The sequence below is a fragment of the Eretmochelys imbricata genome, chromosome 3 (assembly GCF_965152235.1).
Source record: "Eretmochelys imbricata isolate rEreImb1 chromosome 3, rEreImb1.hap1, whole genome shotgun sequence".
Lineage (NCBI taxonomy): Eukaryota > Metazoa > Chordata > Testudines > Cheloniidae > Eretmochelys > Eretmochelys imbricata.
Genome location: NC_135574.1, coordinates 191,207,185 through 191,224,409, shown reverse-complemented (window position 1 = coordinate 191,224,409; position 17,225 = coordinate 191,207,185). Strand labels below are relative to the sequence as shown.

The 17,225-nt window shown below is 44.9% G+C and overlaps 1 protein-coding gene across 4 annotated transcripts in view; it reads left to right on the top strand.

The window, feature by feature from the left end:
- Positions 1 to 17,225, top strand: part of USP34 (ubiquitin specific peptidase 34) — a 274,188-nt gene that overhangs the window by 106,970 nt on the left and 149,993 nt on the right. For all 4 annotated transcript variants that reach the window (XM_077813985.1, XM_077813986.1, XM_077813988.1 and 1 more), the window contains 2 exons: positions 874 to 1,028; positions 2,739 to 2,852. In XM_077813985.1, coding sequence (XP_077670111.1) covers positions 874 to 1,028; positions 2,739 to 2,852 — 269 coding nt within the window. The remainder of the gene's footprint in view (positions 1 to 873; positions 1,029 to 2,738; positions 2,853 to 17,225) is intronic.

Here is a 17,225-nt window from a genome sequence, read left to right as displayed (position 1 = left end):
TATTAATTGTGAGTGAGTTCTTGTGGATAAATAGACTGTTCACTTTTAGAATTGTTGTGCTGATCAAGACTTCATTGGTACCATGATGTAAGAAAAGAAAGGTTACTTAGCTGTCAGTATGGCACAGAACCTCACAATTTCTCTGTGCCTCAGTTGGTCATACTCCAAGTTCAGTTTCCACCAATGGCACGCTAGACTCTTTCCCCTTAGAGTTCATCTGTTATAGGTTGTCTCTGAATCAAGGTGACCTCAGAATGGCACAAATAGAGGGGTATTTAGGAGCCATAATATCAATAGTCAAGGGCAAAAATTAGTATAATGTCCTACAATGCCATTGATAAAATAGTCCACAGTGTTCTCCCTTGAAGAAATCTGCAGCCTAACCAGGAACACCAGTTTCTGAGTGCAAACCAATGAAGTCCAGTGCTTTGATGAGAGCTAAGTGGCTTATTGATCTCCCCTTGAAGAAGGTAACAATCAAATCGTGATATATAATTCTTAACCACTAGCTCCATTTCCAAGTCAAAAATGAAGTCCAGAATGTGTCTAAACACATGTATAAAGTGAGAAACCTCCTGCGGTTTGATAGGAATGAAATCCTGGGTGTGTTTGTATGGATATTCACATCATCAAGGACAAAAAGCCATGGCAACTACTCAGTTCCACGCTGCACAAAAATGCCAGAGAGAGAGATGCTTGTCCGTTGATTGCTACATATGGGAGATAAAAGGTGGTTCTGCTGCTAGACATATTTTTAAAACTTATCATCCTGACAAAGGGTTTTATGCCTTTTCTACCTCTTGTCCTGTTTTAGATAGAATATGCAAATTTATATGACATTATAAAGAAGCATTTACAACATTTTATTTCTAGGGTTGAGTTTAGAACAAGTCGACATTTTATGGCATTGTTTAGTAGAAGATTCTGAGTGCTATGATGATGCATTACACTGGTTCTTAAATCAAGTACGAAGTAAAGATCAGCATGCTATGGGAATGGAAACCTACAAGCATCTTTTCTTAGAAAAGGTATATGAAAACAGTTTTTAATTGAACTTCATTCGAGTTTAAATTTTTTTTTCTGTATCAAAGTGATTTTAATATATTTAAAGTTACTTCTGTGGGAAATCCTGCCCTTTCTGCAGCAATGGTAGGTGCCAGGTGCAATGGAACTATTCTTCTGCATTGTGAGGTGGAGGGGAATCCTATTCAGGTGTCCATCCCATCCCGGTGTCCATCCCATCCCCTCTGCCTGTCTTAGATTTCTAGTCGGCAGTGTCTCTCTGTGCATCTCGATGGAGTCGGGTTTTGGGACAGACCAGAGCCAAGCTGCGGGAAGGGGAGGTTTGCCAGTATATGGATCTACTGTTCTTGCCTTCTGTGGAGTGGAGGCACAGGAGCAGCAGAGAGCTTAGGACTTTAGTAGTGGCTGCAAATCGACTGTTACTGCTCCACTGACTTTGAGGGAAGATACCTGTTGTCTGCCACCCTTCTTTCTGACACACCCGCTCCCTTTGCTAAAACCGTGACTATTCTGGTTTATCACATGGAGCAGGATTACTAATTGCATAGTAATCAGCCATTGAAAACCTTTTTTGCTAGTGACTTTCTGTCCCTTTTCTTCCTTGGTATACAGCATGGATTGTGTATCCCTCTTTATTTAAGTAGGGGGTGGGAGAAGGGGGAGAATGTAATTTCCCTTTTCTTAACCCCCCAATTTAATCTATTTTTACATTAGACTTCTCACTCCCTCTCTCTTCAGTTTGTAAAGTAGGAAGTATGTTTTCTCAGATAATCAAATTGATAACTAAAGATTTCGTGTCCAGGATGGAGCGTTTAATTTGAACCATGTTACTTCAATCCAGTAAAATAAAATTATATTCCCCTGATGCAAAAAGAAAAGGAGTACTTGTGGCACCTTAGAGACTAACCAATTTATTTGAGCATGAGCTTTCGTGAGCTACAGCTCACTTCATCAGATGCTCAAATAAATTGGTTAGTCTCTAAGGTGCCACAAGTACTCCTTTTCTTTTTGCGAATACAGACTAACACGGCTGTTACTCTGATTCCCCTGATGATATACTTGGAAATTACAAATACAAGGCTGAAAAGTAGAATTTTTCCCTTCTTTTGATACATAGAATTCTTTAGCCACACTTCTATGTGCAAATCAGAATGTACTCCAACAAGTCCTGCACTTTAGCAAATTGTTTCATTCACCTTCAGCAAAACTTACAATATATATCAATTAGTTTTATGTGGTAATGGTCATACTGTAATGGAACTTACAGTAGGCCATGTATTATCTTTTTTTCTATGTACTCTGCTAATTATATAAAGTAAGACTGTTACATCTTGGTATGCAATTCCATTGTCCATAGGTACCCTAGTTGTTTTTAAACCCTGAAGAGTCAGGTATGTTAGCAAATTATCCTGTTGATGACAACAGTTTAAGTGCTAATGTTACAGTGCTGAAAATGTTGTCCAGTCTAAACAGTTTCCAGCACCAATTCAAGGGGGGTCCATTGGGGAGGATTGTCATCATTGGTGGCTTTGTCTGTACAAAGAGATTCACATCTTTTGCTAAAACAAAACTTTACTGACCTTATAATTTTAAAGTCTGTTTTGTGGTGGTAGTGAAGTTATTGTGTGTTTTGAGAGAATAAGTGCCCTGAAATCATTGTCATCTGTATCATTGTCAATTTTCTTTTCATACTAAGGCATGTTTATTTTATTTAGATGCCACAGCTAAAACCTGAAACTATTAGTATGACTGGTCTGAATCTGTTTCAACATTTATGCAACTTGGCCCGATTGGCTACCAGTGCATATGATGGTGGCTCAAATTCAGAGGTAAGTATGGACATCATGCTACAATTTCCCTTCTTCCCTAAAATTAAGTTAATTCTCTGTACGTTTTTAGCTATATCTTAATATCCTTAATATCCTTATTTAGTGAGAGGTATTGATCATGAAGTGGCATTAAATCACAACGCTGTATTGGAGGCAATGCAGAAGTCCACTCTAGTGAGAGCTCTAATAACTATAGGTCTCAAAGTTTTTAGGTGCATGGGGGACTGTGAGTGATGCCCCACTTCTTAATGCTTGCATTCCTCTTCTTCATCTGTTGTGGAGAGGAATGGACTATGATTGTGACTCCTCTCTATGCCCCCTGGCAAGGACTGCAGTTATGTGGGTTGTTTTCTAATTTCTCTGGGTAGGGGATCGATGAGAGGCCACAAAGAAAATGCAGGCTGCTTCTGTCCACCCCCTACTGCCCGTGCATGTCTACAGGGTTTTCTCACTCTGGCCATAAATGAAATGTGTTAAATAATAATTTGTTTAGGTAGGTAAATCAGAATAGGTCTTTGTGATGTTTACCTTTAGTAATAATAAATGCATAGTACATGATAATCTTCACAGACTTAACAACATATTCATTTTGATTAGAAATATGTCATGATATAATCTATCTTATATTCATATAATATGCTGTAGATGATAGAACATCTCTCCCTGATAGATTCTTAAGGTGTTCTTACACCATAAAGCACCTCAGAAACGTAACCATATTTGAAGTGGACGTTAGCAACCAGTTGATACACTGATGAACAGTATCCTGTGGGGAGGGCCTGTGTGGATATGCATGTGAAAATTTTGATTGAGTTCACTGATGCAAACCTCTGTTCTTGCAACAAGTGCCATGAGATCTTTAATGTTCATGTGTGCCAGACAGGACCTCTGTTTTTAAGGTCTCCTCTGAAAGTATTTCCATTTATGAAAGATGAAAATTTAGCGTCCTGAATTTCACAAATACGCTTTCTCTCTACGATTTAAAAAAAAAAAAAAGCTGGGGGGTGGGGAAGGGGGGATTTTAATGCTGATAATACAAATAGCTTGTGGCTATTCTGTAGTGGAAGATACTTTTAAATAATAAATAACTTACAGTGCATACAAACAGTAACAAATCAGAGACAAAATAAAATAAGTCATTCATCACAATTACATCATTAAAGGTTCTGTCATGCCCATTAGGCACAGTTCTGGGTTGGGATGGTGTAAAACTATCTACTGGATGGGGCGATCCCAATGGAAATAAGCCTTCTGGAAACAAAATTTCTCCTGGAGATCCCTGGAGATGTCTGGGATGTGACAACTCCATACCATTCCAGCATGAAACTGCCACACAGGAATGATAAAGTCCATAATGATATAATTGTAGCAGCTGGTAGAATTCCTCCATGCCTGCTACTACACCTTTTCACTGGGTGTAGCATGCTAGTCCTGGCATACTGGTCTTGCCTTGCAGACTAATGCAGAAGGAGAACAGGACCATGTTCCTTTTGGGTGGTGGTTGCCCACCAGAACACTATCAGAGACCAGTCGCTGCACTACGAAGTCAGGAAATGTGATTTATGACAAGGCTTGTGTGTGGGGTGCAAAGAGAGTGAGGAGTTTTTTTGAGTACTTTTTCCTCTCCCCCCCACCTTTCTCTGCACATATGTAAGAGTCTGTCAGAATCTGGCCCAAAATGTTTATATGAAACACTTGTCATAAATATTAAAAGCTACTAAACATGTTGGAAACTGTTTAAAAAAAAAAAAAAAGAAGACGAGAAATAGTTGAGCTTGCTTATGAAACACATTTTTAATCATTGGTGGTATTTCACTTTCGGTTACTGTACTTTACATTGTCTTTTATGTACAGTGTTGCACATATTAAGACCAAAAGTGGTACTGTTCTTATGAAGTATCCAGGCTGAATTTCTCATAGTGAAAGTTGTGTTTTGTGCTGCTGATGTAGTAAATAATAATGTTCTAGAACTAGTTGAGGAACTATTTAAATAAAACAAGAAAGATGCAAATATTTATTATGATATAAATTATATAAATATTTCACTTGCATTGATGAAGCCCATCTAATTTTTGGCAATCTATATATAGTGTATTAGAAACATAATTATTTATAATAATTTTTAGTTCTTTGAATGTGTCAATTTGGATTCCACTGTAGTACGCATGTGCCTCAAGCATGTGAGATTGGAGTCTTTTTAATAGCAGTGGCTGCTGGGCCTGCGCATGCTGCCTCATGCTCACATGTGAGGGCATAAAAGGCAGAGTGGCCATGACCATCTGATAGTTCCCTTTTGCTGCCCCTGGCAGTGAGAGAGAGCTCCGTGGTGTGTATTCTGCTACTGTCTTTAGTGTTTGCTACTCTTCATTTTCAAAACCATCTTGTGAAGAATTTGTTCCCCTTTTTTCAAAAATCTACAATCAAATTCAATTTAAAAAACAAAAAAACCCCAAACCATGACCTGGTTCAACAAACCCCCTGTACAGTGGGGTCAGGTGTGTAATACTAACTGCCATGCATCGTGACGGACTCTAATGGTATGTCTACATTGCAATGTAAGCCCAGGGTTATTGGGACTCGAGTCAGCTGACCCTGGGTTAGTGAACCCAGGGCTTGAGCATCTTCACAGATTGTTAACCCTATGTTAAGAATTTTCTAACCTGAGCTCGAACCTGGGGTTCTGGAGTCCACACTGCATCATGCAGGCCCAAGTGAAACCAACCGTATCCCAGACTCCCTCCCGAAATGTGGCCAGTCCAGCGCTTTGACGATGGTGCTCTATAGGAAAACTTGACTGTCCACCATGCATGTTTCAGGAAATTTTGCTCTGTAGGATGTGTTGGCAGGCTATTCAGTCATTTTGGTATGTGCACTCCCAGCTACCATACCCAGCAATGTGGAGGACGGTGTCTTTTGAAGAACTTCTCCTGCTTGAGCTTTCACTCCTGTGTCAGGAAACAGGCAGAGCTTCCATCAGGTGCTGGTGGACGTTTTGATCGCGTCTTGTAACCTCACCAAAGGCACCTGTCAGAGCCTATGATGGAGCACAAGGAAGAGGCGGAGGAGACAGACACGGCAGACCCAAACTGGCTGATGCTGCTTATGATACTTCCCACAGCCACTGATGCGTGCTATGATTACCAGTGCTTCTGGAGCACGGTCACAAACACAGACTGGTGGGACCACATCATCTTGCAGAGCTGAGATGACCAGCAGTTGATCCAGAACTTTCACATGAAGAAAGCTACATTTCTGGAGCTTTGTGAGCAGCTTACCCGGACCCTCCACTTTGAAGACCGCATGCATGAGGATGATGTTCCTGCTTCGTTGGTTGCTGTAACCCTATAGAACCTGGCCTCTCCAGACTGGTACATGTCCATTGCCAACCAGTTGATGTTGGAAAGTTGACTGTGGGTAAAATGGTGGCTGAGGTTTTTGAGGCAATTAGGTGTATGGTTTACTCCGCAGTAGCGGACATAACTGATATTCCTGAAGTAACTGCTGGCTTTGAGAGAATGAGGTTTCCAAACTGCACCAGGGCCATCGGTGAAATTCATGTGCCCATAGTTTGCCCTCCTCAAAGAGCACATGAGTACATAAACCACAAAGGGTACTACTTCATTGTTATGCAGGCCTTATGGACCACAGAGGTTGACATATTAATAACAATGTGGGTTGTACTGGGAAAGTTCACAATGCCAGGGTTTTTTTTTCCCCCCCATTCTGGAGTCTATATTTGTGACAGACTGGGACACTATTCCCACCAAATGATGGTGTCATAAATGGAGTCCGTGTCCCCATGGTTTTCTGGGGTACCCTGAGTACCCCTTTTTTCCTTGGTATATGAAACTGTACTCTGATTTCAGAGACCCTGGCAAAAGAAGTTAATTACACTTTCAGTGGTATAGAATGGTAGCTTTATGAATGTGCTTTTTGTGGCAGGGATATGGGGCTCATAGGTTTTGGGGAGTTACAGTGCTTGGGGAGGGGTGGGGGTTGACTGCATGGCAATCGACTTATGAATGACGTGACCACTTATCAAATGTAGCGTGGTGGGAGGTCTGGCATTGATTCACAGTTTGGATTGATGTAAGGAAGTGACTGAAGAATGGATTGATGTAAACAAATGTATTAAGGAATAGTGTTTGCATACTAATTCCTAATTGTCCCTGATCATATGTTTCCCTTTATTATTTTAAATACACATTGTATGATGTGATGTAGTGATAATATACACTTCTTTGATAAAATAAAAAGCTTTATTTATAAACATGTATTAGAAAAGTACAACAATAACCCATTGCCCGGCATGCCATCTGCCATTACCACTCCAAAACACCAGGAACAACAGAACCTTCAAAAAATCCCCAAAAACCCCAAACCAAAACCACCAACAAAGTGCATGAACAAAAGCAAACAGTGAAACCATGTACATGACAGAAAACCCCTACCATTGCATGACCTCTGTTTTCCTTTCCCTTTCTTCCCTATTTGCTGTGCTCTTGCTGTCAAGGGGGGGGTGGAGGCATCTAAAGAGGATGGGGTAAATATGGAGGGCTACATGGGGCAAAGTTGCTCTGTCCAGCTGATCTTGTTGTCCCGATTGCCACACCCAGCCACAGAGTTTTCCAAGATGCTTAGGGATACTGCACAGTTGACTCTTGCAGCCATTAGTGATATGAGTCATTCAAACAGTTCTTTCTGCTGAGCTCTGCCCTCTTCCCTTGCTTCGCAGTTCCTGGAACAGGAATGGTGGCGAAGTGCCTGCTCCCGTGCTGAAACCCTGTCCTCAAGCTGTGCATCCAGCCTGAACCTTTCCTTTTGCCTCTCACTATGCCTTTCCTCTAGCCATGTCCCTCTGTCTCTTTGGTAATGGACTGCTTGTTGACCCTCTCCAGAGCTTCAGCCATAAGTTCATCATGGAAATGCTTCCTCTTGGAATGGTCCATGAAGGTATGTTGGTCCAGACTTCTACTGCATGTGGGCAAGCTGTGGAGATACTGCAGCCACTAGAGGTCATGGGGCCTGGAACAGGACAAGACCCAAAGGGTAGTTGTCTCAAATAGGTCAGTGCAGGAGCACAGAAAAGTTACTTTTCAAAACTGAACTTCAGTATATTATGAGAGGGATGCTTCATACCAGAGAAGCTCCCTGGACACAGCCTGGTTCATCTCAGCGAAAGAAGTGCTGAGACAATTGTAAGTTAAAAATTCAGATCTGTTTTTTGTTTTCTAAAAATTGAAGAACTACGTGGGTTTGGGGTGTGTGCCATCAGTGGCCATGCTACAAAAGTTTTTTCTATTTCAGGCCTTCTGCATTTTGGAGGACATAATAGTTCTTGTGGTGCCCAATTGTCAGAGAGGGAGATGTTATTTTAAGCTGCTGGTGGGAAAGCTCCCATGTATGTAGCTGAAGTATTCAAACATATAATGACTGAACAACGCATCTCTGAGTGGAGTGGGCTGGTCAACAACTGGGATGGCCTTAGAAAATACCCCCGTCCCTGATCTGATTACCTATCTGGAGTTCCTGCTTCAGGAAAAGTTTGCAGCTATCAGCACCTGGGACTGTGTCTTTCTCGTCGTCCCTCCTCTCCCCTGTCACATTTCTGGACAGAATTTCAAACCCCGGTTGAATTTGGCATAAACGATGTTGTCACCTATGGACTGCATGGACTACCTTTAACTGAAATTGACTAGATTTGTAAATGGAAAACATTTCCACCTCCCCCCTCTGCAGTTCGCTGGTTCCAGGCGGCTCATTACACCGTTGAGTGGTTATAGAGTGGTGTACTTACAGGCATGGCAATGTAAGGTTATTTTTAAAAAACAGGCATGCCCTGGCAAAAATCTGTACCTTCTTAAATAAAAATTCACTTTCAGTGCATTTTTACTGTTTGCATTTATTTCCTGGTTGCCATTTAGAACTCCAGTGGGAGGGAGGAGGGAGAAGGGGAGGGGGAGATACTGGTGGCATAGAATCCTCTGTTAGCTGATATGAGCTGCTAGCTGGGGCTTCTAATAACTTTTGCATTGGTTCATAGAACGGAAGTCCCTCCCATTGCTGTATTAATAAACATTAAAATGGAGCCAGAAACTTACTGCACTCAAGGGTGGCTTCTGTCCCTTCCATGTCTGCTGCAGGCTGCGCAGCGGGCTGTTCTTTGGGGGGTATCAAACAGCTCCTCTGAGTGAGGCCTCAGGATGTTCTGTTGCTGCTCTTGCCCCAGAGCCTTTTCTGGAACCGGTTTCAGCAACACAGTCACTTCTCTGTTCTCACTTGATGCCTGCCACTCGCACCTGTCAGTCCCCATGCTGGATTCTGGGGCTAACAGGTCACCATCCTGGCTGACCAGGTCATCGGTCACCACCAGGGCTCTGGCTTTGGCGCAGTGCTCAGCATCCAGTCAAACTCATCATAAAATGAGCATGATGTTGGTGAGTTACCTGTGGTTCTGGTCCCTGGTTTTCCTTTACTCAGTCTTGAGCTGCTTACTCTGCTCCCTGTGCTGGTCACAAGGTGGGAAATTTGCAACACTGCTAACCTCTTTGCTATTTGCTGGTATACATGGTCTGCTTCCATTTCCGTGAAGTGGAGATTCTTGGGCTAGAGAGGACAAAGGAAATTGACTCATGGGATTGTGGAATATTTTTGGTGGATTTCCAGGACTCAAGTTGAGGGGTGGGAGGGGAGGGCTGCGTCAACACTGCAAAACAATAGGGCTCGAACCCTAGGTCCCAGCTTGACTCGGACTCAAACCCTTCAGCCCTGCAGGATCCTAGGACCCTAGGTTTGAGCCCAAGACTGAGAGATTTGTGTGTAGATGGAGAGGGGGTTTGGGCTGAAGCCTGAGTCTGAGCCCAGGCTTACATTGCAGTGTAGATAGACCCTAAGATATCTGGATTCAAACCCTGCTCTTCATGTGACGGTCTTATCCTGCTTACAGATGGCCACATAATTGCTGTGGGGAAAGCCAAATCCCAGATGTATGTTCAGTTTGCCACTCCTTTTCCTCCAGAAACGAAGTCCATAGACCTTCGTTTCAGACTGCCTCTACTAGAGCAGTCTATGCTGATTTGGAGGAAACTGAAACTACCAAACCACCCTTGGCTAGTGTCCCCTCGAGAAGGCAGCCCACACTGTGGTCCAGTCGCGGAAAAAGGCAGCAAAGAAAGCACCGAGATCCACTGGCACGAGCAGCCTTGACACCAGTCCAGTATTGTCAGACCTGGACAATTCCCCCAACACCATAGGCAGTCATTGAGAGGCAGGGCCAGACAGAGCATAGGCAGAAATAAAGCTCCAAACATCACATGGGTCTATCTTAGCAGGAGGTTCGTAAACACCAGTCTTCCAGAGACACAACCTCAAAGCCCTCTGTGGCTTCAAGGACTAGAAAGACAAGCTCTGCTGGCAGAACGCACAGAAGGAATGTCCTGATACTGATCTTGACACCAACATCTATACCTTCCAGCTCTAGCGCCAAGGATTGAACCCATCACTGCCACAACATATATACTGGAGGGAGTGTATCCCCACCTGAGACATCCTCAGCATAGAGACTATTGTTGGCACTGGCTCCCCTAGGACCAAGATCATGTCGTACTCTATCACCTCTGTTCAAGGAAATATGCTCCTTGTGATCATTGGCCATTTGTTCTCACCAGCATCGAGCAGGGAGCCATCTCCCCTGTGTTTGGGAGAGGATCCAACAGAAAATACTGGGGGCTCCCTGTTCAGTGCTCCACCACAAATGAAACACAAGTGGCAGTGGACTGGCCAAACTCAACCCAGCCAGTACCCGTACAACATGCTGCCCTGCCCATACTGGGGATTACCTTTACTCCTGTCTCAAAGCAGATTCCCCCTCCCACTTTTTACTAAAAAGTTCTAGCAGAATCATGAACCAGACCTTCCATGTTGGAGCCAGATTTCAGTCTCTTTGAACAGGTTGAGATGGCACTGGCGGTGCTTCAGCAGTTGTCATCACTGGTTGAGGCAATGACGACAGCTACAATACTGCCACCAGATTATTTCAAGAGTGTTCCAGGACCTCCTGGAACAGATTGACCCAGATTGAAGAGATTCTGGATCCCAAGACCTTGGTGATTCCAGGTAATATTCTGTAAGCTCTTCGACATCCTGAAATTAACTCCAACTGGGATTGCCCTCCCCATTAGTGGGGGCTGTGCTCAGCCCAGCACAGGAACTTTGGCAGACCCTGGCCACTTTCCCTTCTACATCAAAGAGGGCAGAAGAATGGTACTTAAAACATTTTATGGCTATCCTCATTCAGGGTCACTAGTGATATCTGTGGAAGAAGAAAAATAAACATTAAGGGCACACCGAAAGAGGAGACCATAAGCGGAATCTTTTCGGACACAAGTAATATTCTTCCATCTCTCTACACTTAGAATCATAGAATATCAGGGTTGGAAGGGACCTCAGGAGGTCATCTAGTCCAACCCCCTGCTCAAAGCAGGACCGATCCCCGACTAAATCATCCCAGTCAGGGCTTTGTCAAGCCTGATCTTAAAAACTTGTAGGGAAGGAGATTCCACCACCTCCCTAGATAACGCATTCCAGTGTTTCACCACCCTCTTAGTGGAAAAGTTTATCCTAATATCCAACCTAAATCTCCCCCACTGCAACTTGAGACCATTACTCCTTGTTCTGTCATCTGCTACCACTGAGAACAGTCTAGAGCCATCCTCTTTGGAACCCCCTTTCAGGTAGTTGAAAGCAGCTATCAAATCCCCCCTCATTCTTCTCTTCTGAAGACTAAACATCCCCAATTCCCTCAGCCTCTCCTCATAAGTCATGTGTTCCAATCCCCTAATCATTTTTGTTGCCCTCCGCTGGACTCTTTCCAATTTTTCCACATCCTTCTTGTAGTGTGCGGCCCAAAACTGGACATAGTACTCCAGACGAGGCCTCACCAATGTTGAATAGAGGGGAATGATCACGTCCCTCGATCTGCTGGCAATGCCCCTACTTATATATCCCAAAATGCCATTGGCCTTCTTGGCAACAAGGGCACACTGTTGACTCATATCCAACTTCTCGTCCACTGTAACCCCTAGGTCCTTTTCTGCAGAGCTGCTGCCGAGCCATTCAGTCCCTAGTCTGTAGTGGTGCATTGGATTCTTCCGTCCTAAGTGCAGGACTCTGCACTTGTCCTTGTTGAACCTCATCAGATTTCTTTTGGCCCAATCCTCTAATTTGTCTAGGTCCCTCTGTATCCTGTCTCTGCCCTCCAGCGTATCTACCACTCCTCCCAGTTTAGTGTCATCTGCAAACTTGCTGAGGGTGCGATCCACACCATTCTCCAGATCATTTATGAAGATATTGAACAAAACCGACCCCTGGGGCACTCCACTTGATACCGGCTGCCAACTAGACATGGAGCCATTGATCACTACCCTTTGAGCCCGACAATCTAGCCAGCTTTCTGTCCATATAGTCCATTCATCCAGCCCATACTTCTTTAACTTGCTGGCAAGAATACTGTGGGAGACAGTGTCAAAAGCTTTGCTAAAGTCAAGGAACAACACGTCCACTGCTTTCCCTTCATCCACAGAGCCAGTTATCTCGTCATAGAAGGCAATTAGATTAGTCAGGCATGACTTGCCCTTGGTGAATCCATGCTGACTGTTCCTGATCACTTTCCTCTCCTCTAAGTGCTTCAGAATTGATTCCTTGAGGACCTGCTCCATGATTTTTCCAGGGACTGAGGTGAAGCTGACTGGCCTGTAGTTCCCAGGATCCTCCTCCTTCCCTTTTTTAAAGATGGGCACTACATTAGCCTTTTTCCAGTCACCTGGGACCTCCCCCGATCGCCATGAGTTTTCAAAGATAATGGCCAATGACAGTTGGCATCCGCCAACTCCTTTAGCACTCTCGGATGCAACGCATCCGGCCCCATGGACTTGTGCTCGTCCAGCTTTTCTAAATAGTCCCGAACCACTTTTCTCCACAGAGGGCTGGTCACCTTCTCCCCATGCTGTGCTGCCCAGTGCAATAGTCTGGGAGCTGACCTTGTTCGTGAAGACAGAGGCAAAAAAAGCATTGAGTACATTAGCTTTTTCCACATCCTCTGCCACTAGGTTGCCTCCCTCATTCAGTAAGGGGCCCACACTTTCCTTGACTTTCTTCTTGTTGCTAACATACCTGAAGAAACCCTTCTTGTTACTCTTAACATCTCTTGCTAGCTGCAACTCCAGGTGTGATTTGGCCTTCCTGATTTCACTCCTGCAAGCCCGAGCAATATTTTTATACTCATCCCAAGTCATTTGTCCAATCTTCCACTTCTTGTAAGCTTCTTTTTTGTATTTAAGAGCAACAAGGATTTCACTGTTAAGCCAAGCTGGTCGCCTGCCATATTTATTATTCTTTCTACACATCGGGATGGTTTGTCCCTGTAACGTCAATAAGGATTCTTTAAAATACAGCCAGCTCTCCTGGACTCCTTTCCCCCTCATGTTATTCTCCCAGGGGATCTTGCCCATCAGTTCCCTGAGGAAGTCAAAGTCTGCTTTTCTGAAGTCCAGGGTCTGTATTCTGCTACTCTCCTTTCTTCCTTGTGTTAGGATCCTGAACTCGACCATTTCATGGTCACTCCCTCCCAGGTTCCCATTCACTTTTGCTTCCCCTACTAATTCTTCCCAGTTTGTGAGCAGCAGGTCAAGAAGAGCTCTGCCCCTAGTTGGTTCCTCCAGCACTTGCACCAGGAAATTGTCCCCTACATTTTCCAAAAACTTCCTGGATTGCCTGAGCACCGCTGTATAGCTGTCCCAGCAGATATCAGGGTGATTGAAGTCTCCCATGAGAACCAGGGCCTGCAATCTAGTAACTTCTGCGAGTTGCCGGAAGAAAGCCTCGTCCACCTCATCCCCCTGGTCTGGTGGTCTATAGTAAACTCCCACCATGACATCACCCTTGTTGCTCACACTTCTAAACTTAATCCAGAGACTCTCAGGTTTTTCTGCAGTTTCATACTTGAGCTCTGAGCAGTCATACTGCTCTCTTACATACAGTGCAACTCCCCCACCTTTTCTGCCCTTCCTGTCCTTCCTGAACAGCTTACATCTCCATGACAGTACTCCAGTCATGTGAGTTATCCCACCAAGTCTCTGTTATTCCAATCACACCATAATTCCTTGACTGTGCCAGGACTTCCAGTTCTCCCTGCTTGTTTCCCAGGCTTTGTGCATTTGTATATAGGCACTTGAAGTAACCTGCTGATCGCCCCTCTTTCTCAGTATGAGGCAGGAGCCCTCCCCTCTCACGTGCTCCTGCTCGTGCCTCCTCCCAGTATCCCACTTCCCCACTTACCTCAGGGCTTTGGTCTCCTTCCCCCAGTGAACCTAGTTTAAAGCCCTCCTCACTAGGTTAGCCAGCCTGCTTGTGAAGATGCTCTTCCCTGTCTTCGTTAGGTGGAGCCCATCTCTGCCTAGCACTCCTTCTTGGAACACCATCCCATGGTCAAAGAATCCAAAGCCTTCTCTCCGACACCACCTGCATAGCCATTCGTTGACTTCCACGATTCGACGGTCTCTACCCAGGCCTTTTCCTTCCACGGGGAGGATGGACGAGAACACCACTTGCACCTCAAACTCCTTTATCCTTCTTCCCAGAGCCACGTAGTCCGCAGTGATCCGTTCAAGGTCATTCTTGGCAGTATCATTGGTGCCCACATGAAGAAGCAGGAAGGGGTAGCGATCTGAGGGCTTGATGAGTCTCGGCAGTCTCTCCGTCACATCGCGAATCTGCGAATCTTAGCTCCTGGCAAGCAGCAGACTTCTCGGTTTTCCCGGTCGGGGCGGCAGATAGATTACTCAGTCCCCCGAGGAGAGAGTCCCTGACCACCACCACCCGCCTCCTTCTCTTGGGAGTGGTGGTCGTGGAACCCCCAACCCTAGGACAGTGCATCCCATGCCTTCCAATCGGTAGAGTCTCCTTCTGCTCCCTTCCCTCAGACGTATCATCTGGTCCACTCTCCGCATTAGTACCCGTGGAGAGAACATGAAAACGTTTACTTACCTGTATCTGCCCTGCTGGTACATGGACGTTCCCCTTTTTTCTTCTGGAGGTCACATGATGCCAAATTTCTTCACCATCCTTCTGTCCCCGATGTGCAGCCTGCTCTGAATCTTCAGAACCTTGTGCCCGTAGAAGCCTATCCTGACATCCATCCAGGAAATCTTCAGTTTCTCTTATGCAACACAGGGTCAATACCTGTTGCTCCAGACCTTGAACCTTCTCTTCCAGTATGGAGACCAGCTTGCACTTTGTATAGACAAAGTCGCATCTGTCCTGTGGAAGAAAGACAAACATAGCACATCCAGTGCAGGTCACAACAGCTGAACACCCCCCGTCCATATTACCTTCCTTCTACGAGCTTCCTCAGGAGTTGTAGTAATTACTCAGAGAATCCGGCAAGATGTAAGCCTCAGTGGGCTCTCCCCAGGCAAACTCCCTGGCAAACTCCTTTTGTTAGCTGCTCTGCTGTTCGCTGCTCAGCTGGTTCGCAACTGACTGGCTTTTTGTGCAGTCAGGCCCACTTAAGGCTCACCTGGAACAAAGCACACCCAGTTCCCCCCCTTTTCAAACAACCAGTCAAGCACACTGCACACAGTCACACTGTCCTCACAACAAACACTCATATACTCATCAACACAGCCTCCTTAATGCAGCCCTTAGCATACCTCCTCTCAGGCAGATCCCAGGCAAACTCCTTTTGTTAGCTGCTCTGCTGTTCGCTGCTCAGCTGTTTCGCAACTGACTGTATCTCAAACTACCAGGCTGTCTTACATGAAACAGAATTTTCTTATTTGAGAATTACCTCCTCCTTAATCAGAATCCCACAGGAAACTGAGGAATTGAAAGACGTTATAAAGGAAGGCCAGATGGTTACAAAACCAGTTTTACAAATAGCCATGGATATATCAGACCTGACTGCCAGGTCAATGGTTGCTGCTTTCACCATGAAATGAGCCTCCTGATTATGTGTCTAACATCCCTAAGGAGGTGCAGTACACCATTGGGGAGTTTGCTGTTTGTGGGATGGAGTTCTTCAGCAACTGAATGTATGAGGAATTCCATTCACTTAAAGATTCTAGGGTCATGCTACGATCACTAGCAGTTTATACTTATCTCTCTGCTATAGGCCCTACAAGTACCAGTCTCAACAGAAATGAAGAACACCATCATACTCTGAGTCCACAACCTGAGAACTCACCCAGAAAGAGACCCCAGTACTCCAAGAGACGCCCTCCTTTGTCATGCACCCAACACCACCTTAGAGGTAGCAGGTTTGATGGGAATGTCTGGAACTACACTTGAAGCAAAGTGAAGCCTCTTATGATCTTCGGAAGCTGCCTTGCCCCTTTCCACTGGGTTTCTTCACACTACACACAGTCAACCTGTGGAACTCTCTGCCAGAGGATGTTTTGAAAGCAAAGACTATAACAGGTGTGACAAGCTCGGGCCAGATGGCCACAGGAGAGTAATAGAAGGAAGATATATTAGCCCCAGGTTAATCAGGACCCCTTTCCCTGGGTAAGGTAACAGAACAATCAGGAACCCTCTGAAGACAATGAAGACCCGGAGTAGAGAGCGGGCCCGGGTTCCCCCCAAACCTCCCAACTTCTGACACAAGTCAGACACAGGAAGAGTCGAACTGGACTGTGGGTTCAGAAAAATGGCCAAGCTGAGGGCTGCCGTGAAGCTCCAAGGCAAGCAAATACGCCAATAAGCGCAAGACCCACCAAGGTAGAGGAGGAACTTTGTCCACACAGGGCTCAAAAAAACTACGTAAATGAATGGAGGATAGGTCCATCAATGGCTATTAGACAGGATGAGCAGCGATGGTGTCCCTAGCCTCTGTTTGCCAGAAGCTGGAAATGAGCGACGGGATGGATCACTTGATGATTATCTGTTCTGTTCATTCCCTCTGGGGCATCTGGCATTGGCCACTGTCGGGAGAGAGGATTCTGGGTGAGATAGACCTTTGGTCTGACCCAATATGGCCATTCTTATGTCAGTGAAAGCTTATTTTCTTGAGTGGAGTTCTGTCACTACCGTTGTTTAGTAAACTAAATAAAATCAGATCCATCATTGAGCTGATATTTTATTGGTGGGGATTCCCACAATAGACCTGTTCACCACCAAGGAGAACATCAAGTTCCAGAACTTTTGCTGCACAGCGGGCATGAACCAGTGTTCATTTCTGGATGCCTTCCTTCTACTGTGGAATTGAAGCCTTGTATATCCATTCCCGTGATTCCAAAGATGAAATCCAAAAATCAGGCAGGGCAAAGCCATGGTCATCCTTGCAGCTCCCTACTGGCTGAGACAGTTTTGCCTGACAGA